The sequence below is a fragment of the Alternaria arbusti genome (genome assembly GCF_024043155.1).
Source record: "Alternaria arbusti strain BMP 1465 chromosome Unknown scaffold_1, whole genome shotgun sequence".
NCBI classification, from domain to species: Eukaryota; Fungi; Ascomycota; class Dothideomycetes; order Pleosporales; family Pleosporaceae; genus Alternaria; species Alternaria arbusti.
The window spans coordinates 3,165,640-3,180,841 of NW_026249941.1; the positions used below are offsets into that span (position 1 = coordinate 3,165,640).

Below are 15,202 nucleotides of genomic sequence, written 5' to 3' on the forward strand. Positions count from 1 at the left end.
TGGGAATGCAGGGTATATAGTTTTCTGCATTTGCTGTTACCTACCCGCACAAGCATATCTGCACTGGAACGATTGTAAGAGAAGATGAAGTGTGTTACCAAAAGCTGTGTTACGTTGAGGTGTCATCGTACAACAGAACACTATCTCTGCACTATCATTGGATATGTTTTAGTAAAATCAGAGTGTCTGGTAACGGATGATCTATCAGATTAATCATTCAGATACCTGCATATCGGTACGACCTCGAAAACTGCACTTCTCCAACCTTTCTTGTGTCATCAAAAAGCTATCAGGAAACCACTCTGGTTTCCCTTTCGGTCCCTCAGCTTCCATCATCTTCACCAACGCCTCCGCAGACTTCAGACATAACACCATACCGTGGCCATTAAACCCCGCAGATATCCACAGGCCCTCTTTACCTGGCACCTCGCCTACAAACGGTCGTCCGTCAGCCGTCGCGCCCATAATTCCTGTCCACTCCTGTACCACACGGCGCGATGCCTCTTCTTTAGACTTCTCACCCCAGTTCTCGGCGCCGAAATACCCAGTCAAGCTCTCGTTGAGATACTTGGAGATCTCTGGATTCAAGGTACTATCGTCAACCGTTCCGTACTCGCTCGGACCGGCCTGAGGTAGACGGCCCAAACCACCACCAATGACAATGTGCTGTCCTCCGTCTGGCAAGGGCCGAGGAATCATGTACTCGTAGCCATCGCGGTAGATAAATGAGTATGTTGTCGGTAATGGAGCTGGAAGCTTCGTCGAGGTTCCCGGTCGCTGTGCGGTGATTTGTCCACGCATTGGCACGATGGCTCCTTGCAGCTCCTTCATGATGTAAGGTGTATAGCCGTTAGTTGCGATGATGACGTTTTTGGATGTGATGGTGCTTTCTTGGGTACATACATCCCAGCGGTTACCGCTCTCGCCTTCCGATTTCGCCGAGGGACGGATGTCGTGGACTGGCGTATTCGTGCACAGCTGTAGCCCTTTCTTGACACACTTCGCTAATAATCCGGTGGTAAAACGATATGCGTGGATTCTGCCGGCTACGTATTCGAAGGCGCCTGCCAGCTTCTCTTTCGTTCCTATCGTTAGATTGCTGTTTTCCGCTGCAACAGAGAATCTGCTCTGTATATCCGTAATATCTTCATGGATCTGGTACCATGCAGCATTTCCCACTTCCTTCTCCTGCTCTTCCGCATCAACTCGCAGCATCTGAATCGCCATCTTGCCAGCTTCAAAAGTAGGCTTATCGTAGATAAGATCGACCGTGTTACACAATTCACTCTCGCAGTTCAAACCCAATTCCTCTGCCATGCGATGCGTCTCAACAATGTTGGCATATTCTAGTCTCGCGATCTTTAATGCTTCTTCTTTGCCAAGCTCTTGCACATGGTGTGTGTAGCTGCGGTAGCTTGCCGCTTTGGTGTGTCCGCCGTTGCGACCCGTGGCGCCTGAGCAGACTTGACGTGCTTCCAACATCACCACGCGTGCGTCTGGCCAGGTGTTGAGAATATTGTAGGCGGTCGTTGTGCCTGAGATCCCGGAGCCGATGACGACATAGTCGTAGATTTGTGTAGCCGTTGTAGCTTTTGGCTCAGTGACATTAGCAAGATGAGACTTGGGGTCGTGCCAGTACGAAGGCAGTGGATTGGCGATGGGTGGCGCGACGGGGATGCGCGCTCGTTCCTCCATGGCTACTTCGGGTTGGTGGTTCCTGTCTCTGGTCTCAATGGGGTTTCGAGGGATTGCTTTGTGTCAAGTTTCATGAATGGTAACAGTTACAGCGCTGAACGAGACATTTGACAACGAAGATAGAGATGGAGAAGAGGTGATATGGTGAGAGTGGGGCGCGCATCGGCTGTACCTGCTACTTTGGGAGCGTCACTTTCCAGCGCGATACGTGGGCGGCGACGGGCGTTGCTTCAAATATACCCAATTCGACGTTCTGAATTCCACGACGTCTAATAAGGGACTCTTCGTCTCCCGGTACATGATAGTATTGGAAAGCAAGGAGACGACTCATCCGAGGGTGGATTCGCTTTTCCTACTCCAACGCTGATTGGCGGATGCTTCGGGCCAATGATGTCCGGCAGCAAAGTTGTAAAGATGAACGTCTGGGGACAGTGACTGCTTAGCACATATCCAACTCCAATGCAAAGATTATCGCAAGTTTCTTTGCACATCTCACCGACTCCTCGTGACGGTGCTACTGCGACGAACTCGAGCTCTACCCCGCCTAACGCCGATCGCGGTAACCCCTCAGTTGCACGATTCAATACCAACATGGCGAAGACCAAGGTCGTTGTAACGCGACAATTAATCGACGAGGCGCAAAGTCTTCTCGATGCGAAGAAGGAAGAATTGGAAGTTGTGCAATGGCAATCCGAAAAGGTGAGTGTCCGTCACTGGCGATAAAGACGGGTTGCTGACGATATGCATACAGCCATGTCCGCGCCCATGGCTTCTCGAGAATGCAAAAGGTGCGACCGGAATCCTGGTTATGCTCACAGATAGAGTCGATGAAGAGCTATTAGAAGCAGCCGGATCGCAACTAAAAGCTATCGCTTCATTCTCCGTCGGAACCGACCACGTTGACCGAAATGCGCTGAAGAAGCGCAATGTACGCCTCGGCTACACACCAACATGTCTCACCGACGCCGTAGCAGACCTTACGATCATGCTTATTCTCATGGCCCAAAGAAGAGGTGGAGAGTCGATGACGAAAGTCGCAAAGGGCGAATGGCCTCAGATGCCGTGGCATCCACTGCTCATGACTGGCCCTCAGATCCGAGGATCAACTATCGGCTTCTTGGGATTCGGGAGGATTGCACAGGCTTCGCTGCAGAGACTACTGCCGTTCGGTATCAAGAAGGTCATTTACCTCACATCCAAGCCTGGCAAGCCCGTCAAAGAGGACCACTTCGGCCTGATCAAGAACGCTACTATCCCCATCGAGCCAGCAAACAGCACAGACCAGCTCGCACAAGAGAGCGATGTAGTCGTTGTTGGATGCGCCCTCACGCCCGAAACCAAGCATCTCGTGAGTACAAACTTCTTCTCCAAGATGAAGAAACTCGCTGTCATCGTCAACATCGCGCGAGGCCCCATCATCGACACTGATGCACTGGTGACGGCGCTGGATCAAGAGCAGATCTTCGGTGCCGGCTTGGACGTGATTGAGAATGAGCCCAACATTACAGCTGATCACCCGATTCTGAAACAACCGAGAGCTGTCCTTGTGCCGCATATTGGAAGCGCTACGATTGAGACACGGGTACAGATGGCTACGGAGAGTGTCAAGAATTTGCTTGCAGGGCTGTCAGGGGAGGAAATGGTAAACGAACTGCAGTTGTAGGGACATGTGACAAACATAGAATCATTTCACGTCCAGCCTATCTCTGGCCATACTGCGTGATGTTCCGTCGACGCATACACTGCGTATCATTCCGATGACTCCACTCCATTTCTCGCAACGCCCCATTTCCCCCAAGTGTGTTCCCCATTCAGCTTCATGCGTCACCCTCGTTCCACTCCGTCGCCTACAACCGGAATAGCAAAGCGGCCACGAATCGTTGGAGGAAGTTCCGTCCATCGTATCTCTGCAGCCCGGCGTATGCGAGGGCGAAGACCAGCCAAATCTCTAGCAGGGCTACGAACACCCAAAGAACAATTGTCACAGGGTTCATCTTGACACGGTGAATATGCGCGGTGTTGGTAAAGTAAACTGCCGAGGTATGGGTGTGACTGCCGATCTTGAGGTACTGAAAGGTTGATCGAGGGTTGCAAGTGGATGTTGATAGCCCGTGGACTTTGTGAGGTGGTTGTTGATGTGTCCCAAGGTTGACTGTGATCGAAAATTTGTACCTACAGGTGGGTTGATGCGGCGAGAGGAAGAACTTGAGATGCGCAACGCAGCTGCTTATGGCAAATGCTTTCCCGAGAGTTGTTTGGATATTGTGGCCGTACTACAGAGCACTTTCAATGAGAGAATTTGCTAGGCGGTTCCCATGACAGTGAATGTTGGCGGCCATCACTTCCGTGGGCCATTCACTATCTCCATTTTCTCTCGATCCGACCAATTTAGACAGACAGACAGCAGTAGGTTGCCAGCGATCCTGCAAGTGGTATTAAGAGTTGAGAAAACGTGTCGTTCGTGATGTCCACCATGCCATCTGAGGACCTCGGGAAAGCGTTCAGTATGGTAATAAAGGAAGGCTGGAAGCGATGCTAGCCGCGATCATTGATAAAGTTCGTCCTGGTGCGGTCTCGATCAACCATCGTCTTGCGAGCTCAGAGCACAGGAGCAGTTACACGTACTCATTTGCGTTTAAATCGCCAGCATCGCGGGCGGCTCAGCGGAACGCCTTGACATCCGCCTTCTTTAGAGCTTTCCATCTTTAATGACACTGATACATTCGCGTAGAGTTCATAGCAACGGGCAACGCATTCGATATATTGGACGCAAGTTTCTAACGAAATGACGGCGGTCGTGGTTGCGTGGGTTTAATGGAACTCACCCCTGCACTAGCCAGTTTGGGTTTGGACGATGTCGCCCGCACGCCCGCGGGCGTGGACGAGTCCCAGCCACCCCACCGACGCGCCCGCGATGTCTTCACGCCCGTTGCTCCTCACATTCGCGCCCATATGTATCAAAACAGCTTGAACCCTCCCGGCACCTGCGTCTGAAAAACACCCGTTGGATCGTACTTCCTCGCCACTTCCCTCATCCTTCCCAACTCAACTCCGCCATAGCTTCCCAGCGGATCCTGAAACGATGCTGCAAAGTTCAGATACTTGTATCGATGGAAGACACCCTCTTCCTTCGTCAGACCTTCCACTAGCTTCACCAAATCCATCAAAGCTTCTTCCAACCCCTCGGTTGCCGCGGCGTCTTCAAACGTGAAGATTATCTGCAGAAACACGAGATTCTTCTCGGGCGTCTCTTCTGGTTGGAATCCTAAGCTGTTTGGCGGTGTGCCATTGCGAGGTGCTGCAGGAAGAGCCTGGAATGTGATCTCTGCGACAGGCTTAGCATAGTCGTACTGTGCCGCAATCTCCGGGACGACTTCTTTCCACAAACTGTGGATGCGATGAATGATCGTAAGTGAGACGGCGAAAGAGGTCGTTGCCCAGACGGTGCGCTGAGGGTTTGCGGCCACTTGTCTCGACGCATTCCTGGTGTGCTCACTAATGGGAGCTTCAACCATGCCATTTACGACTTGCGGCTTGGTCTCGAAAATCGCCTTCAGTGCCCCAGGCCTTTGCGCTGGCCGTGTGTACCACATGATGCTCACTGGAGTGAACGTCGCTGCTGTATGGTTGTATCGCACAGTGACCCAGCCCGCTGCATATGGGTCATATTCTCCGAGCTTGAAGTTGGTAAATGCAGAAAGCAAAGGTGTCGTGGCATTGGGCCCGAAAACGATTCTTCCACCATAGATAGGACCAGCAGGGAAGGATGCCAAGTCAAAGCGCGAGACTATGCCGAAGTTGAGCTGCCCTCCTTTGAGCGCCGCGTAGAGATCAGAGTGCGATGTAGCGTTGGCATTGACAATCTTTCCACTCGCGAGTACGACTTCGAAGTTGACGACGCCGTCACATGCCCATCCACGCTCTGGGCTGAAGAAAGATATGCCACCTGGGCAATGTTGGTCAGTCTCCTAAGTTCACGAATTGGTTACAGAAATCTCAGCTTACCTCCAGTCAGGAAGCCAGCTGTTCCCACGACGCCGATGCGACCTCCAAGCACCGTCAGATCCCGCTTCTCAGCCTCGTCGTATACGTCCTGCCACAGCGCCCCCGCACCAACCCTCACGACTTGATCACCTCGCGCAACTTCAACCTTGTTCATGCTCTGCATGTCGATTGTTACGCCATCATCGATGTTGTTGAAGCCAACGTTCGCGTTGTGACCACCTCCTTTGATCGCAAACTTGGTGCTGTTGCTCACTCGCAGAATATTGATGGCGATTGCTACATCTTCTGCAGATGTTGGACGGACAATGCACGATGGTCGCAAACGAAGCTGAAGGAATGGATATGATTGGATAGATGCGTTGTAGGTTGATGCTGCGGGGAAGAAGGTGCGGTTGGGAAGTACCAAGGCCAAGTCTTCACATGAGTTGCTTGGATAGCCGTACGCAGATGCTGCGCCGAGCAAGAAAAGACTAGCGGAATAGAGGTCGAGAAGACGCATGTTGCAGATGGGCAAGATTGGGATACTTCCCTGGCACTACCATGCGAGACTCTAGCTCCATTTTAAGCTTTCTCGACACTTTTGGCTCCCAGCATTCCAGCCGGCGCGGGAAACTATCACACCATTCCACGGGCACAGTCGATCTGGAGTGCATATACGAAGCTTGATTAGTGGCGTTGTGATCCCGAGCCATCAGTCAGCCGCAGCCCGTGTGCCTCGATGTGATTGGCGGATGTGGATTTTGTGATCTCAACCGGGTTGCACAGATGCGGAGTAAGTTTTACACGACAGATGAGATGAGCTGAGTTGTTACACAGGTGGGGAGCCGGTCTGATATCAGTGCAGTGAACCAGCCATGAAGCGAAGATGGTGTGCGGTCAGAGATTTGACGCATCGTTGCTATACAGGAAGTTTTCCAATCACGGTCTATCCGAGTTACTCCGCGAAGTTGCTATTTGGGGTATCATTGTTCAAGTCAACTGCCTAATCAGACCGTCCGACTCTTCTCCTACTTCTTCAGCCCATCCAGGAAGCCTTGCATCACTCGAACAGCTGCGTCAACAACATTGGTCGTATCTGCCATGTCCATGTTTCCTTTGGGATTGCGCTTCTTCTTCATCACAACGCGGTCGAGATCTCCAAGGAGCGTTGCCACAATCATGAACCCGTCGCTGGTAGGCGACTTCCAGTCCGCCTCTTTGTGTATCTTCCCTCCAGTAGCGCTAAGCTGTGCTTGTTCGGTATCCATCTTCTCGCAAAGCTCGTTGCATTGCAGCGTTAAACTGATGTAGTCAAATTCCAGGCGATCCAGAGCGCGAGGAAGCTCTTCCGAGTTGCGAAGCTCCTTGATAAACGACGAGATGTTCAGGTCGCCCGAACCCTGCGTCCGCGAAGAGACTTTACTGTGCTTGGCCATCTCCTCATCCATACGATACCAAGTGCGCACTCCCGTTTCCCTCTGGTGGACATAGTCGCGGAGAATCTTCGTCATCGGAAGCGTTTCCAGCTCGCACGTCTTGTGGGTGGCTTTCCCAAAATCGCGGCGACTGTAAACGTCCTTGTCCGCATTCCGAGTTTTCTTGATGAACGTGGTTGAGTACCCGGCTACAAGCAGTAGGCGCGAGTAGAATTCATCTGGTTTCGTGGGTATTGCGGTGGAGAAGATCTTCTTCGAATGCCGGTCCATAATGAGTTCAATTTCCGGCCAGACCCCGTTGATCCAGCCCCGCTTTTGGAAGCAGTTGTACAAATGGGCTATGGCGAAGATTTGCGGGCTGAGATTAGCAAAGCCGAGACCCATTTCCTCGCGCAGCAAGAGATGGACCAGGGAGAGCTTCGCTCTCAGCGTCGGAATGGTGTTGCGCAAGAAGTCGCCATCCCGTGGCGGAAGAATGTACTGAGCGGCAGCCGCTTGACGCGCAGACTCATTGCCAAGACCATTGCTGACGTTCGTCATCTTGAGGTTCATCATCCACTCTTTTTCAATTTCGGTAGTCCTGAACACCGGCCACGGGTAGTCGTTCTGCAAACCGCAGAACCGATGCTCAGGCGCCAACTTCCACATCTTAGCGTATCGGGCATGGGAGAATGGCCGGTCTAGAATCAGACCTCGGTGTGTATACCCTGAGTCTGTGACTTGCTGAAGTAGATGTGGGAACATGATTTTCCGGTCGTCCCAATATGCGAACTGGGCTTCTTCATCCCTCGCCCGTCGTGACATTGGTATGTAATCCCTCAGCGAACGGGTTTGGTCTTTCGTTCGAATTCTGATCATCAACTCGGCGGCAAATATGAAAACCATTGAGATGAAGCCGAAAGAACCTAGCGAACCGTATGCGCGAGACAAAGCGTCTAACGATCCTGCTAGTAGTGGCATCTGGTACTGTTCCTCATGTGACCTTCTAGCTTGCTATACAATAATCAGTAATCAGTGGGGATATGGATTAGACCTTGGGTGGACCAAGCAAGACTTACTGGTTCTAGTGCTGCTTCAAACAAGTAGTGTACTAGGAAGTCGTAGTCCTCGTTCGTGTGTCGGTTCGCAACATCATCTTGGATGATCGACCGCGATGCGAAGAACAAATATTCTCCCGGTTGTGAACGTCGCTCCGCCTCGATCTTTCTGAGCGCTTTCGAGGTCTTGCCGAAGAAGTCATCATCATCGAGAGAGGGATCAAATGGCGGTAGACCTTTCTCATGAGCTTCTTTTGCCAAGGCCTCTTCCTTGTGGCGTATGAGGTGGAACGCAGCTTCCGTCATGAGAGTAGCTCGGGTTTCATCCAAGTAATGCTTGTCGCCAGCAGTCCTGTGAGTGTCGTTCCAATCAGACTCCAACTGCTCGACAATGATGCGCATATCGTCCGCCAGGCAAGACTTCCTCAAAGCGATCTCTTCTTTGGCTCTCCTCTTCGTTTCGAGTTCAGCCTCCGCGTCTTGTTTGACCTTCATGTCGAGTTCAAATTTCCGAGCCAGCTTATCCAGCTTATGACCTTTTGCTTCTCGCTCGGCCTCAGCAGCCGTGATTTCTTCCGGTACGGTCTCCTGACTATCACCAAAAGCCTGCGGTGCGGATCCAGGTACTGGAAGGAGAGATGGCGCTGATGTCGGTTCAGTCGCGATGTTAAATCGAAGTTGCGCAGGTGCTGCAGTCTCCGGTCGGCTGACCGCCTGCACTGCGATCTTCTTCTTTAGGATCGTGTGGCAGTGTTTCAACAGCCACAGGAAGTAGATGTGGCCATCGTCCGAAGCCGTCTCCGACAGTTCTTCCTGGGCATAGCGGTCGGCGAAGGCCTGGCGCGTTCTCACAGCCCGCTTGTAGGAGTACCAAACAAACTTGGGCATTGTCGAGGTCTCCTCATGGTCTGCGATATGTTTCGCCAAGTCGAGGATCTTTTCCGTCGAGATAACATAATTGGTCTTCGACGGGGTCGCTTGATTGGTCACTTGCTTTGCTTGCTTCCTCGCTTGGCCTTTCAGCCGTCTCGAGGGTTGCTGGGTTTCGGCTGGATCAGCGATGTCGTAGTCCCGCTTCTTCGCAGTGTCAATGAGCCAGAAGATGAAGCGCTTAGTATCAAGCTTGTACTGCTCGTACGAGCCCGCTGTTGATACCGTCGCCATGAGATGTTGCTTGAGCGGATTGTATATAGGGAATTGCGGTTGTGGGGGAAGACTTTGTGGTATAAAGGTCGTGGTTGAGTCTGTGGGGAGCGTATAGAAGAAATGCGGTGAGCTAATGTGGAAATTTGTATCAGCTGCGTGGAAGTTGGCGAGCCAAGCCCTACTTGTAGAAAGGGAAACCCCGCAATGACGGAGGCCAGTTTGCTCGAGTAGTGAAACAGGTGGACATCGGCGTTATATAATGCGTTTGCCTGACGAATCACGAAGTGCCTGGCTAGAGAAGTCTTGAGGAAGGCGCTTTCCGTCGCTTTATACCCTTGAATTAATTGCGTGATTAGGTCAGGCGCACTGAGCAAACGACACTGCGGAGGCCAGCGCAAGGTCGACAATCAGAATAGGAATTGCTAGTAGTCGAGTAATGAAGAAACACTTGTGGAATTGGTACCAAATCGCTGAAAATCGTCTTTATAGTGGTATGAAGGAAGGCCTTCGAAGGCCTGAGCCGAGTATGGGCTCCCCCAAAATTCCAGATCTGTTCAACAGCTGTCCGTGTGTATGACATCATTGTCGAATGGGAGAGTAAAGCGAGATCTGGCCGACGAAGAACAGTGTAACTGCGAGGATAGCGACAGTACTAAACGTGATGGCAACCTTTTGGATGAGTCAGTACATGATGTAGAACGGATGCCATACGAACGCACCTTAGTGTTATCGTCCCACAGTGTTGGATGGTGCAGGTGTGTGGTGGCGGACCAGACGTGTAGGAACATTCCAACGACCATGCAGACAGTAGCGGACGTCAAAAACATCACTGGCATTTGCCATGTGACGATTTGTAGCAAGCTAGGTGTCCGACGTCCAGTCTTGGATGAGTGGCTCTTCTCGCCATTCGTCTTGGAAATGAGCTTTCGAATGTTGGCTAATCCATCGCGATGTGACGAAAGCCGGTGCAGTCGTACGGTCTGATCAGCAGCTGTAAGGATGCTGAAAAGCGACAATATGATACCGCAGTACCATGATGTGCGCACAGACCATGGCGATTCTTTCCCATTTGGCAAGATGTTCGGCCAGCTTCCGGTGGATGTGAGAACGCCAGCTAAAAGGGCGGCCTGTCATGTATTAGCATGTCGGATGCTATCGAGAGCGTTGATATTGACCGAGGAAAGCCAATGCAACGGACGGTGCCCGTCCTAGCCATGCCACGATTCGGCGTGAAGCATGCGCCATGTGGAAGGCACGGCGCCGAGTGCATTGACCACGAAAAGAGATGTTCGGAGACTTACCACAACGCCGACGAAGTTGAGCTCACTGAGCTTGTTGTCTCGCCATAACGTAGTGAGTTCGTCTTTTTCGTCTGCGTCTTCGGTGTTGAGCAATATCTCCAGGGGGTCATACGTGGTGGAGTCGGGAGCATAGATGCCACCACCAAAGAACTGTAGGACACTCGTCAAGGTCCATCTAGGGCCTTCACTCTCCTGCCCTATCCTCTGATGCGCTGATCTTCCCAGGAGTGGAGTGCGCGAGCCGGACGTGCCTCTTTCCTCAGCATCGTTGTCGTACGTCATAGCTCCTGAAGCTCTCGTGGTTTCAGTGTTAGCTGGTCGCTGGTGTTGTCGGACCGGATTCGGTGGGGTCCCTGAAGCTTTAAGAACACGAGGGTAACATGGAGTGATGTTGTAGGTACGTGTTGCACGGTAGCATTCATCCGGTTTCTGTGGAGGGTAGGAGGTCGCGTGCCTAGCCGTGCAGCCGCGTGGTGACGTATTTTGGCGCGTGAGCTACGCCAGCCAGCGCGATCTTCACAATATCTACCATATTGCGCGAATGGCCCCAGGTTACAATGCACGTTGCTACTGAAAGCACATCTGGAGATGCATCGAAATGGAGAATACCAGGGCAAGGTTGGTGTCGCCGTCTGAGTGGCTGGTTGTCGGCACAACGGCTACCCCGCGACATCGGGAGGGTTGACGCGCCCCACGTCGACACCCACGCGTTGAGATGCACTACATCTGTTGGCCATCGCGGCTGGTTCGACCCACATACGGCTATGACGTGAACCACTATGCACCGCATCTCGCAATGCTAAAAACAACGAAACTTCACGACACCACGCCTCTTGTCATCAGGTAGAATCTCCAGAATGTCGCAAAAGAAAGACCTGTATGTCGGAACCGACAAGCACCGCTGGTGGAAAGAAGCGGTGGTATACCAGGTATGGACGACTCGCGGTTGTGCCGATGCAGATATTGACATGGCTATTAGATCTACCCTGCTTCGTTTCTAGACAGCAATGGCGATGGTTGGGGCGACGTCCCTGGTATCACACAAAAGCTAGACTACTTGAAAGACCTCGGTGTTGATGTGATATGGGTATCGCCAATCTACAAGAGCCCACAAGGTAAGTCCTGAATGTTCAAAATGTATTCCATGCACATACTGACCTTTTGTAGCGGACATGGGGTACGACATTGCAGACTACGAGGATATCGACCCCAGCTATGGCACCTTAGCCGACGTTGACAACCTGATCAAAGAAGTCAAGAAGCGTGACATGAAACTCGTCATGGACCTCGTGGTTAATCATACATCGGAAGAGCATGCATGGTTTCTGGACTCGCGTTCATCAAAGCAATCTTCGAAACGCGACTGGTATATCTGGAAGCCTGCAAAATACGATGCTGAAGGAAATCGCGTACCTCCGAACAATTGGGCGCAGATTCTAGGAGAGGCCAACTCTGCGTGGACCTGGGACGAGAAGACTCAGGAATACTACTTATCGCTCTTTACGCCCGAACAGCCGGATCTCAATTGGGAAAACCCCGATGTGCGCGCAGCCGTACATGACATTCTGCGCTTTTGGCTCGACAGGGGTGTCTCTGGATTCCGTATGGATGTCATCAACATGATATCGAAGGTTCAGACATTCCCCGATGCGGCCGTTTCGGTCAAAGACAACAAGTACCAGCCTGGCGACAAATACTACGCCAACGGCCCAAGACTACACGAATGGTTGAAGGAACTTCGGCGCGACGTGCTCTCGAAATACGATACGCTCACCGTTGGAGAAATGCCATTTGTTCGCGATGACGACGAAGTCATCAAAGTCGTCGGTGCCGAAAACGAAGAGTTGAACATGATCTTCGTCTTCGACTTGGTGGACATCGACAATGTACCCGGCGATTTCAAGTATACCCTACAACCATGGGATGCGCGGGATCTGAAGAAGATCGTGAACAGGCTGCAGCGCCTGATGCTCGAGCGCGACGGCTGGAACTCGCTCTACGTGGAAAACCATGACCAGCCTCGGAGTGTAAGCAGGTTTACCGATGACAGCGACCAGTGGCGTGAGTATGGCGCAAAACTGTTGTGCTTGATGCAGACTACCCTCGCTGGAACGTTGTATGTATACCAAGGTGAGGAGATTGGCATGCGCAACGTGCCCAAAGAGTGGAAACCCGAGGAGTACAAGGACATTGAAAGCATAAACTTCTTCAAGAAGTACCGCGACCTCTACCCCGGCAATGCTGAAAAGCAGGCCCTAGCAGCCAAGATCATGGTAAGTCCAGGCCGTACGCTAGGAAATGAGACATAAGCTGACTACCTAATGTTATCTACACAGCAACGCAAAGCTCGCGACAGCGCCAGAACACCCATGCAATGGGACTCATCCGCCCAAGCCGGGTTTACCAGCGGAAAACCCTGGATGCGCGTCAATGACGACTATCCCAGCATCAATGCCGCAGCTCAACTCGCAAATCCTGAGCCCTCGCCCGGTATGCTCTCCGTGCGCGCATTCTGGAAGCGCGGTCTCGAGTGTCGCAAGGAGAACAAGGACGTCTTCGTGTACGGTGATTTCGAGATGCTTGATATGGAGGATCAGAAGGTCGTTGCGTATCGGCGGTGGAGTGAGAAGAATGCCTTCATCACTGTGCTGAACTTCAGTGGAGAGCAGATAGTGTGGGGGAAGATGGGCGACTTGAAAGTGAAGAAGTGGGTTGCTGGCAACTATGACGAGAGGCAGTTGGATGAGAAGGCGAAGAGTGGGAAGCTGGAGTTGAGGCCTTGGGAGGCTGTGCTGGGTATGTTGGAGTGAGAGCTGACCTCAGTGACAATGACGGAGCTGTGTTGTTTCTGAACCTGCCGCTTGTCTGAGATTATGGGAATTGCTGATAGTCGAAGTTGCTTCGTCTGAATCAAGGGAACATAGAGGGTCAAAGTAGGTTGCAAAAGAGTGGAGGTTTTAAGTAAAGTGATGAATTAAAAGTCATATCTCGAATCCTAACGTTCGTCCAATCCAGAGTCTAATGTACAAGAAGCATGCGTGATGCTTCAGCTACGAGCGCTTAGTAGTGGGAGCCAGAGCCGGAGCTAGATCCAGAGCCGGAAGCACCACCTCCAACAGAGCCAGAGGCACCGCCGGAAGCACCACCTCCAACTGAGCCTGAGCCACCAGCACCGGCACCAGCACCACCGCCAACAGATCCAGAAGCACCGCCACCAACAGAGCCGCCAACACCAGCACCAGCGTTACCACCAGCACCGGCACCGACACCAGCACCGCCGTGAACACCACCTCCAACGGAGCCACCAACACCGGCACCGGCACCACCGTGAGCACCGCCGCCGACGCCAGCACCAACACCGGCACCACCGTGGGCACCGCCACCGATACCAGCACCAACACCGCCGTTGGCACCACCGCCGACGGAACCGCCAACACCAGCACCACCACCGACTGAGCCACCGACACCAGCACCAGCACCTCCGTTAGCGCCACCTCCGACAGAGCCGGAAGCACCACCTCCAACAGAGCCACCGACACCAGCACCAGCGCCGCCGTTGGCACCACCTCCAACGGAGCCTCCTACACCTCCACCGACGGATCCAGATGCACCGCCACCGACACCAGCACCAACACCGCCGTTGGCACCACCGCCGACAGAGCCGTTTGCTCCACCACCGACTGAGCCACCGACGCCGGCACCAGCTCCTCCTCCAACGCCAGCACCAGCACCAGCACCGCCGTGGGCACCTCCACCAACGGAGCCACCGACACCAGCACCAGCTCCTCCTCCTACACCGGCACCAGCGCCTCCGTGAGCGCCGCCGTTGGCACCTCCGTGAGCACCACCGCCGATTCCGCCCATGAGGCCGCCGAGGCCACCGAGTCCGCCGAGGCCACCGAGTCCGCCCTTGCCAGCGCCGCCAAGTCCGCCCATGAGGCCACCGAAGCCGCCGAGTCCGCCCTTGCCACCAGCGGCACCTCCAGCACCAGCAGCGCCGCCAATGCCGGGGATGGCAAGGCCACCACCGATGCCAGGAAGCTTGCCACCAGCAGAGCCACCGAGGCCAGGGAGCTTGCCGCCGCCGGGCATGAAGCCACCGATCATGCCACCGAGGCCGCCCTTGCCACCAGCAGAGCCACCGAGTCCAGGAAGACCGGCACCGATGCCGCCGCCGTAGCTGGGCTTTCCACCGCTGCCGCTGCTGGGAGTCTCATCGGAAGCACCAGAGTCGTAGCTGGGGCCTGAGCTGGAGCCAGATCCGTAGCTGGGAGAAGTTCCAGTGGTGATGGGAGCAGCTGGGGTGGTGCCAGAGCCGGAGCCGTAGTTGGTAGGGAGAGCAGTAGCGATGCTAGCGATAGCAAGAACCTGAGCGATTTGGAACTTCATGTTTGCTGTTGTTGATGTTGATGTGTTTGACGAAAGTGGAGTATTGGACGATTGGCGATATGAGATCGAGTAAAAATGTGATAGAAGTGAAGTGCTCTGCACAAACGATAGTAGGGACTAATAAAGTCGAGTAGAGTAGTAACGAAAGTGTTTTTGGTTGCTGAAAGCGAAAGTGTGAAGTAGATGAGATCAAAGCTGATGCCTTTTTACTTTT

General features: G+C 53.1%; 7 protein-coding genes across 7 annotated transcripts; 2 read left to right on the forward strand and 5 right to left on the reverse strand.

The window, feature by feature from the left end:
* Positions 1-213: 213 nt before the first annotated feature.
* On the reverse strand, positions 214-1,695 carry J4E86_001155 (uncharacterized protein; the record flags this gene model as incomplete). Its single annotated transcript, XM_051441725.1, has 1 exon — positions 214-1,695. The coding sequence occupies one exon, from the start codon at positions 1,693-1,695 to the stop codon at positions 214-216; it is 1,482 nt and encodes a 493-aa protein (XP_051307896.1).
* Positions 1,696-2,286: 591 nt separating this feature from the next.
* Positions 2,287-3,358, forward strand: J4E86_001156 (uncharacterized protein; the record flags this gene model as incomplete). Its single annotated transcript, XM_051441726.1, has 2 exons — positions 2,287-2,394; positions 2,447-3,358. 2 exons carry the CDS (start codon positions 2,287-2,289, stop codon positions 3,356-3,358), a joined length of 1,020 nt encoding a protein of 339 aa, XP_051307897.1.
* Positions 3,359-4,652: 1,294 nt separating this feature from the next.
* On the reverse strand, positions 4,653-6,199 carry J4E86_001157 (uncharacterized protein; the record flags this gene model as incomplete). The annotated part of the gene is made up of 2 exons (XM_051441727.1): positions 4,653-5,641; positions 5,701-6,199. 2 exons carry the CDS (start codon positions 6,197-6,199, stop codon positions 4,653-4,655), a joined length of 1,488 nt encoding a protein of 495 aa, XP_051307898.1.
* Positions 6,200-6,707: 508 nt separating this feature from the next.
* Positions 6,708-9,316, reverse strand: J4E86_001158 (uncharacterized protein; the record flags this gene model as incomplete). The annotated part of the gene is made up of 2 exons (XM_051441728.1): positions 6,708-8,108; positions 8,174-9,316. The coding sequence occupies 2 exons, from the start codon at positions 9,314-9,316 to the stop codon at positions 6,708-6,710; spliced, it is 2,544 nt and encodes an 847-aa protein (XP_051307899.1).
* Positions 9,317-9,877: 561 nt separating this feature from the next.
* Positions 9,878-10,881, reverse strand: J4E86_001159 (uncharacterized protein; the record flags this gene model as incomplete). Its single annotated transcript, XM_051441729.1, has 3 exons — positions 9,878-9,967; positions 10,018-10,425; positions 10,600-10,881. The coding sequence occupies 3 exons, from the start codon at positions 10,879-10,881 to the stop codon at positions 9,878-9,880; spliced, it is 780 nt and encodes a 259-aa protein (XP_051307900.1).
* Positions 10,882-11,456: 575 nt separating this feature from the next.
* J4E86_001160 (uncharacterized protein) lies at positions 11,457-13,409 on the forward strand (the record flags this gene model as incomplete). The annotated part of the gene is made up of 4 exons (XM_051441730.1): positions 11,457-11,528; positions 11,579-11,714; positions 11,767-12,872; positions 12,936-13,409. The coding sequence occupies 4 exons, from the start codon at positions 11,457-11,459 to the stop codon at positions 13,407-13,409; spliced, it is 1,788 nt and encodes a 595-aa protein (XP_051307901.1).
* Positions 13,410-13,659: 250 nt separating this feature from the next.
* J4E86_001161 (uncharacterized protein) lies at positions 13,660-14,988 on the reverse strand (the record flags this gene model as incomplete). The annotated part of the gene is made up of 1 exon (XM_051441731.1): positions 13,660-14,988. One exon carries the CDS (start codon positions 14,986-14,988, stop codon positions 13,660-13,662), a length of 1,329 nt encoding a protein of 442 aa, XP_051307902.1.
* Between the last annotated feature and the right edge of the window lie 214 nt (positions 14,989-15,202).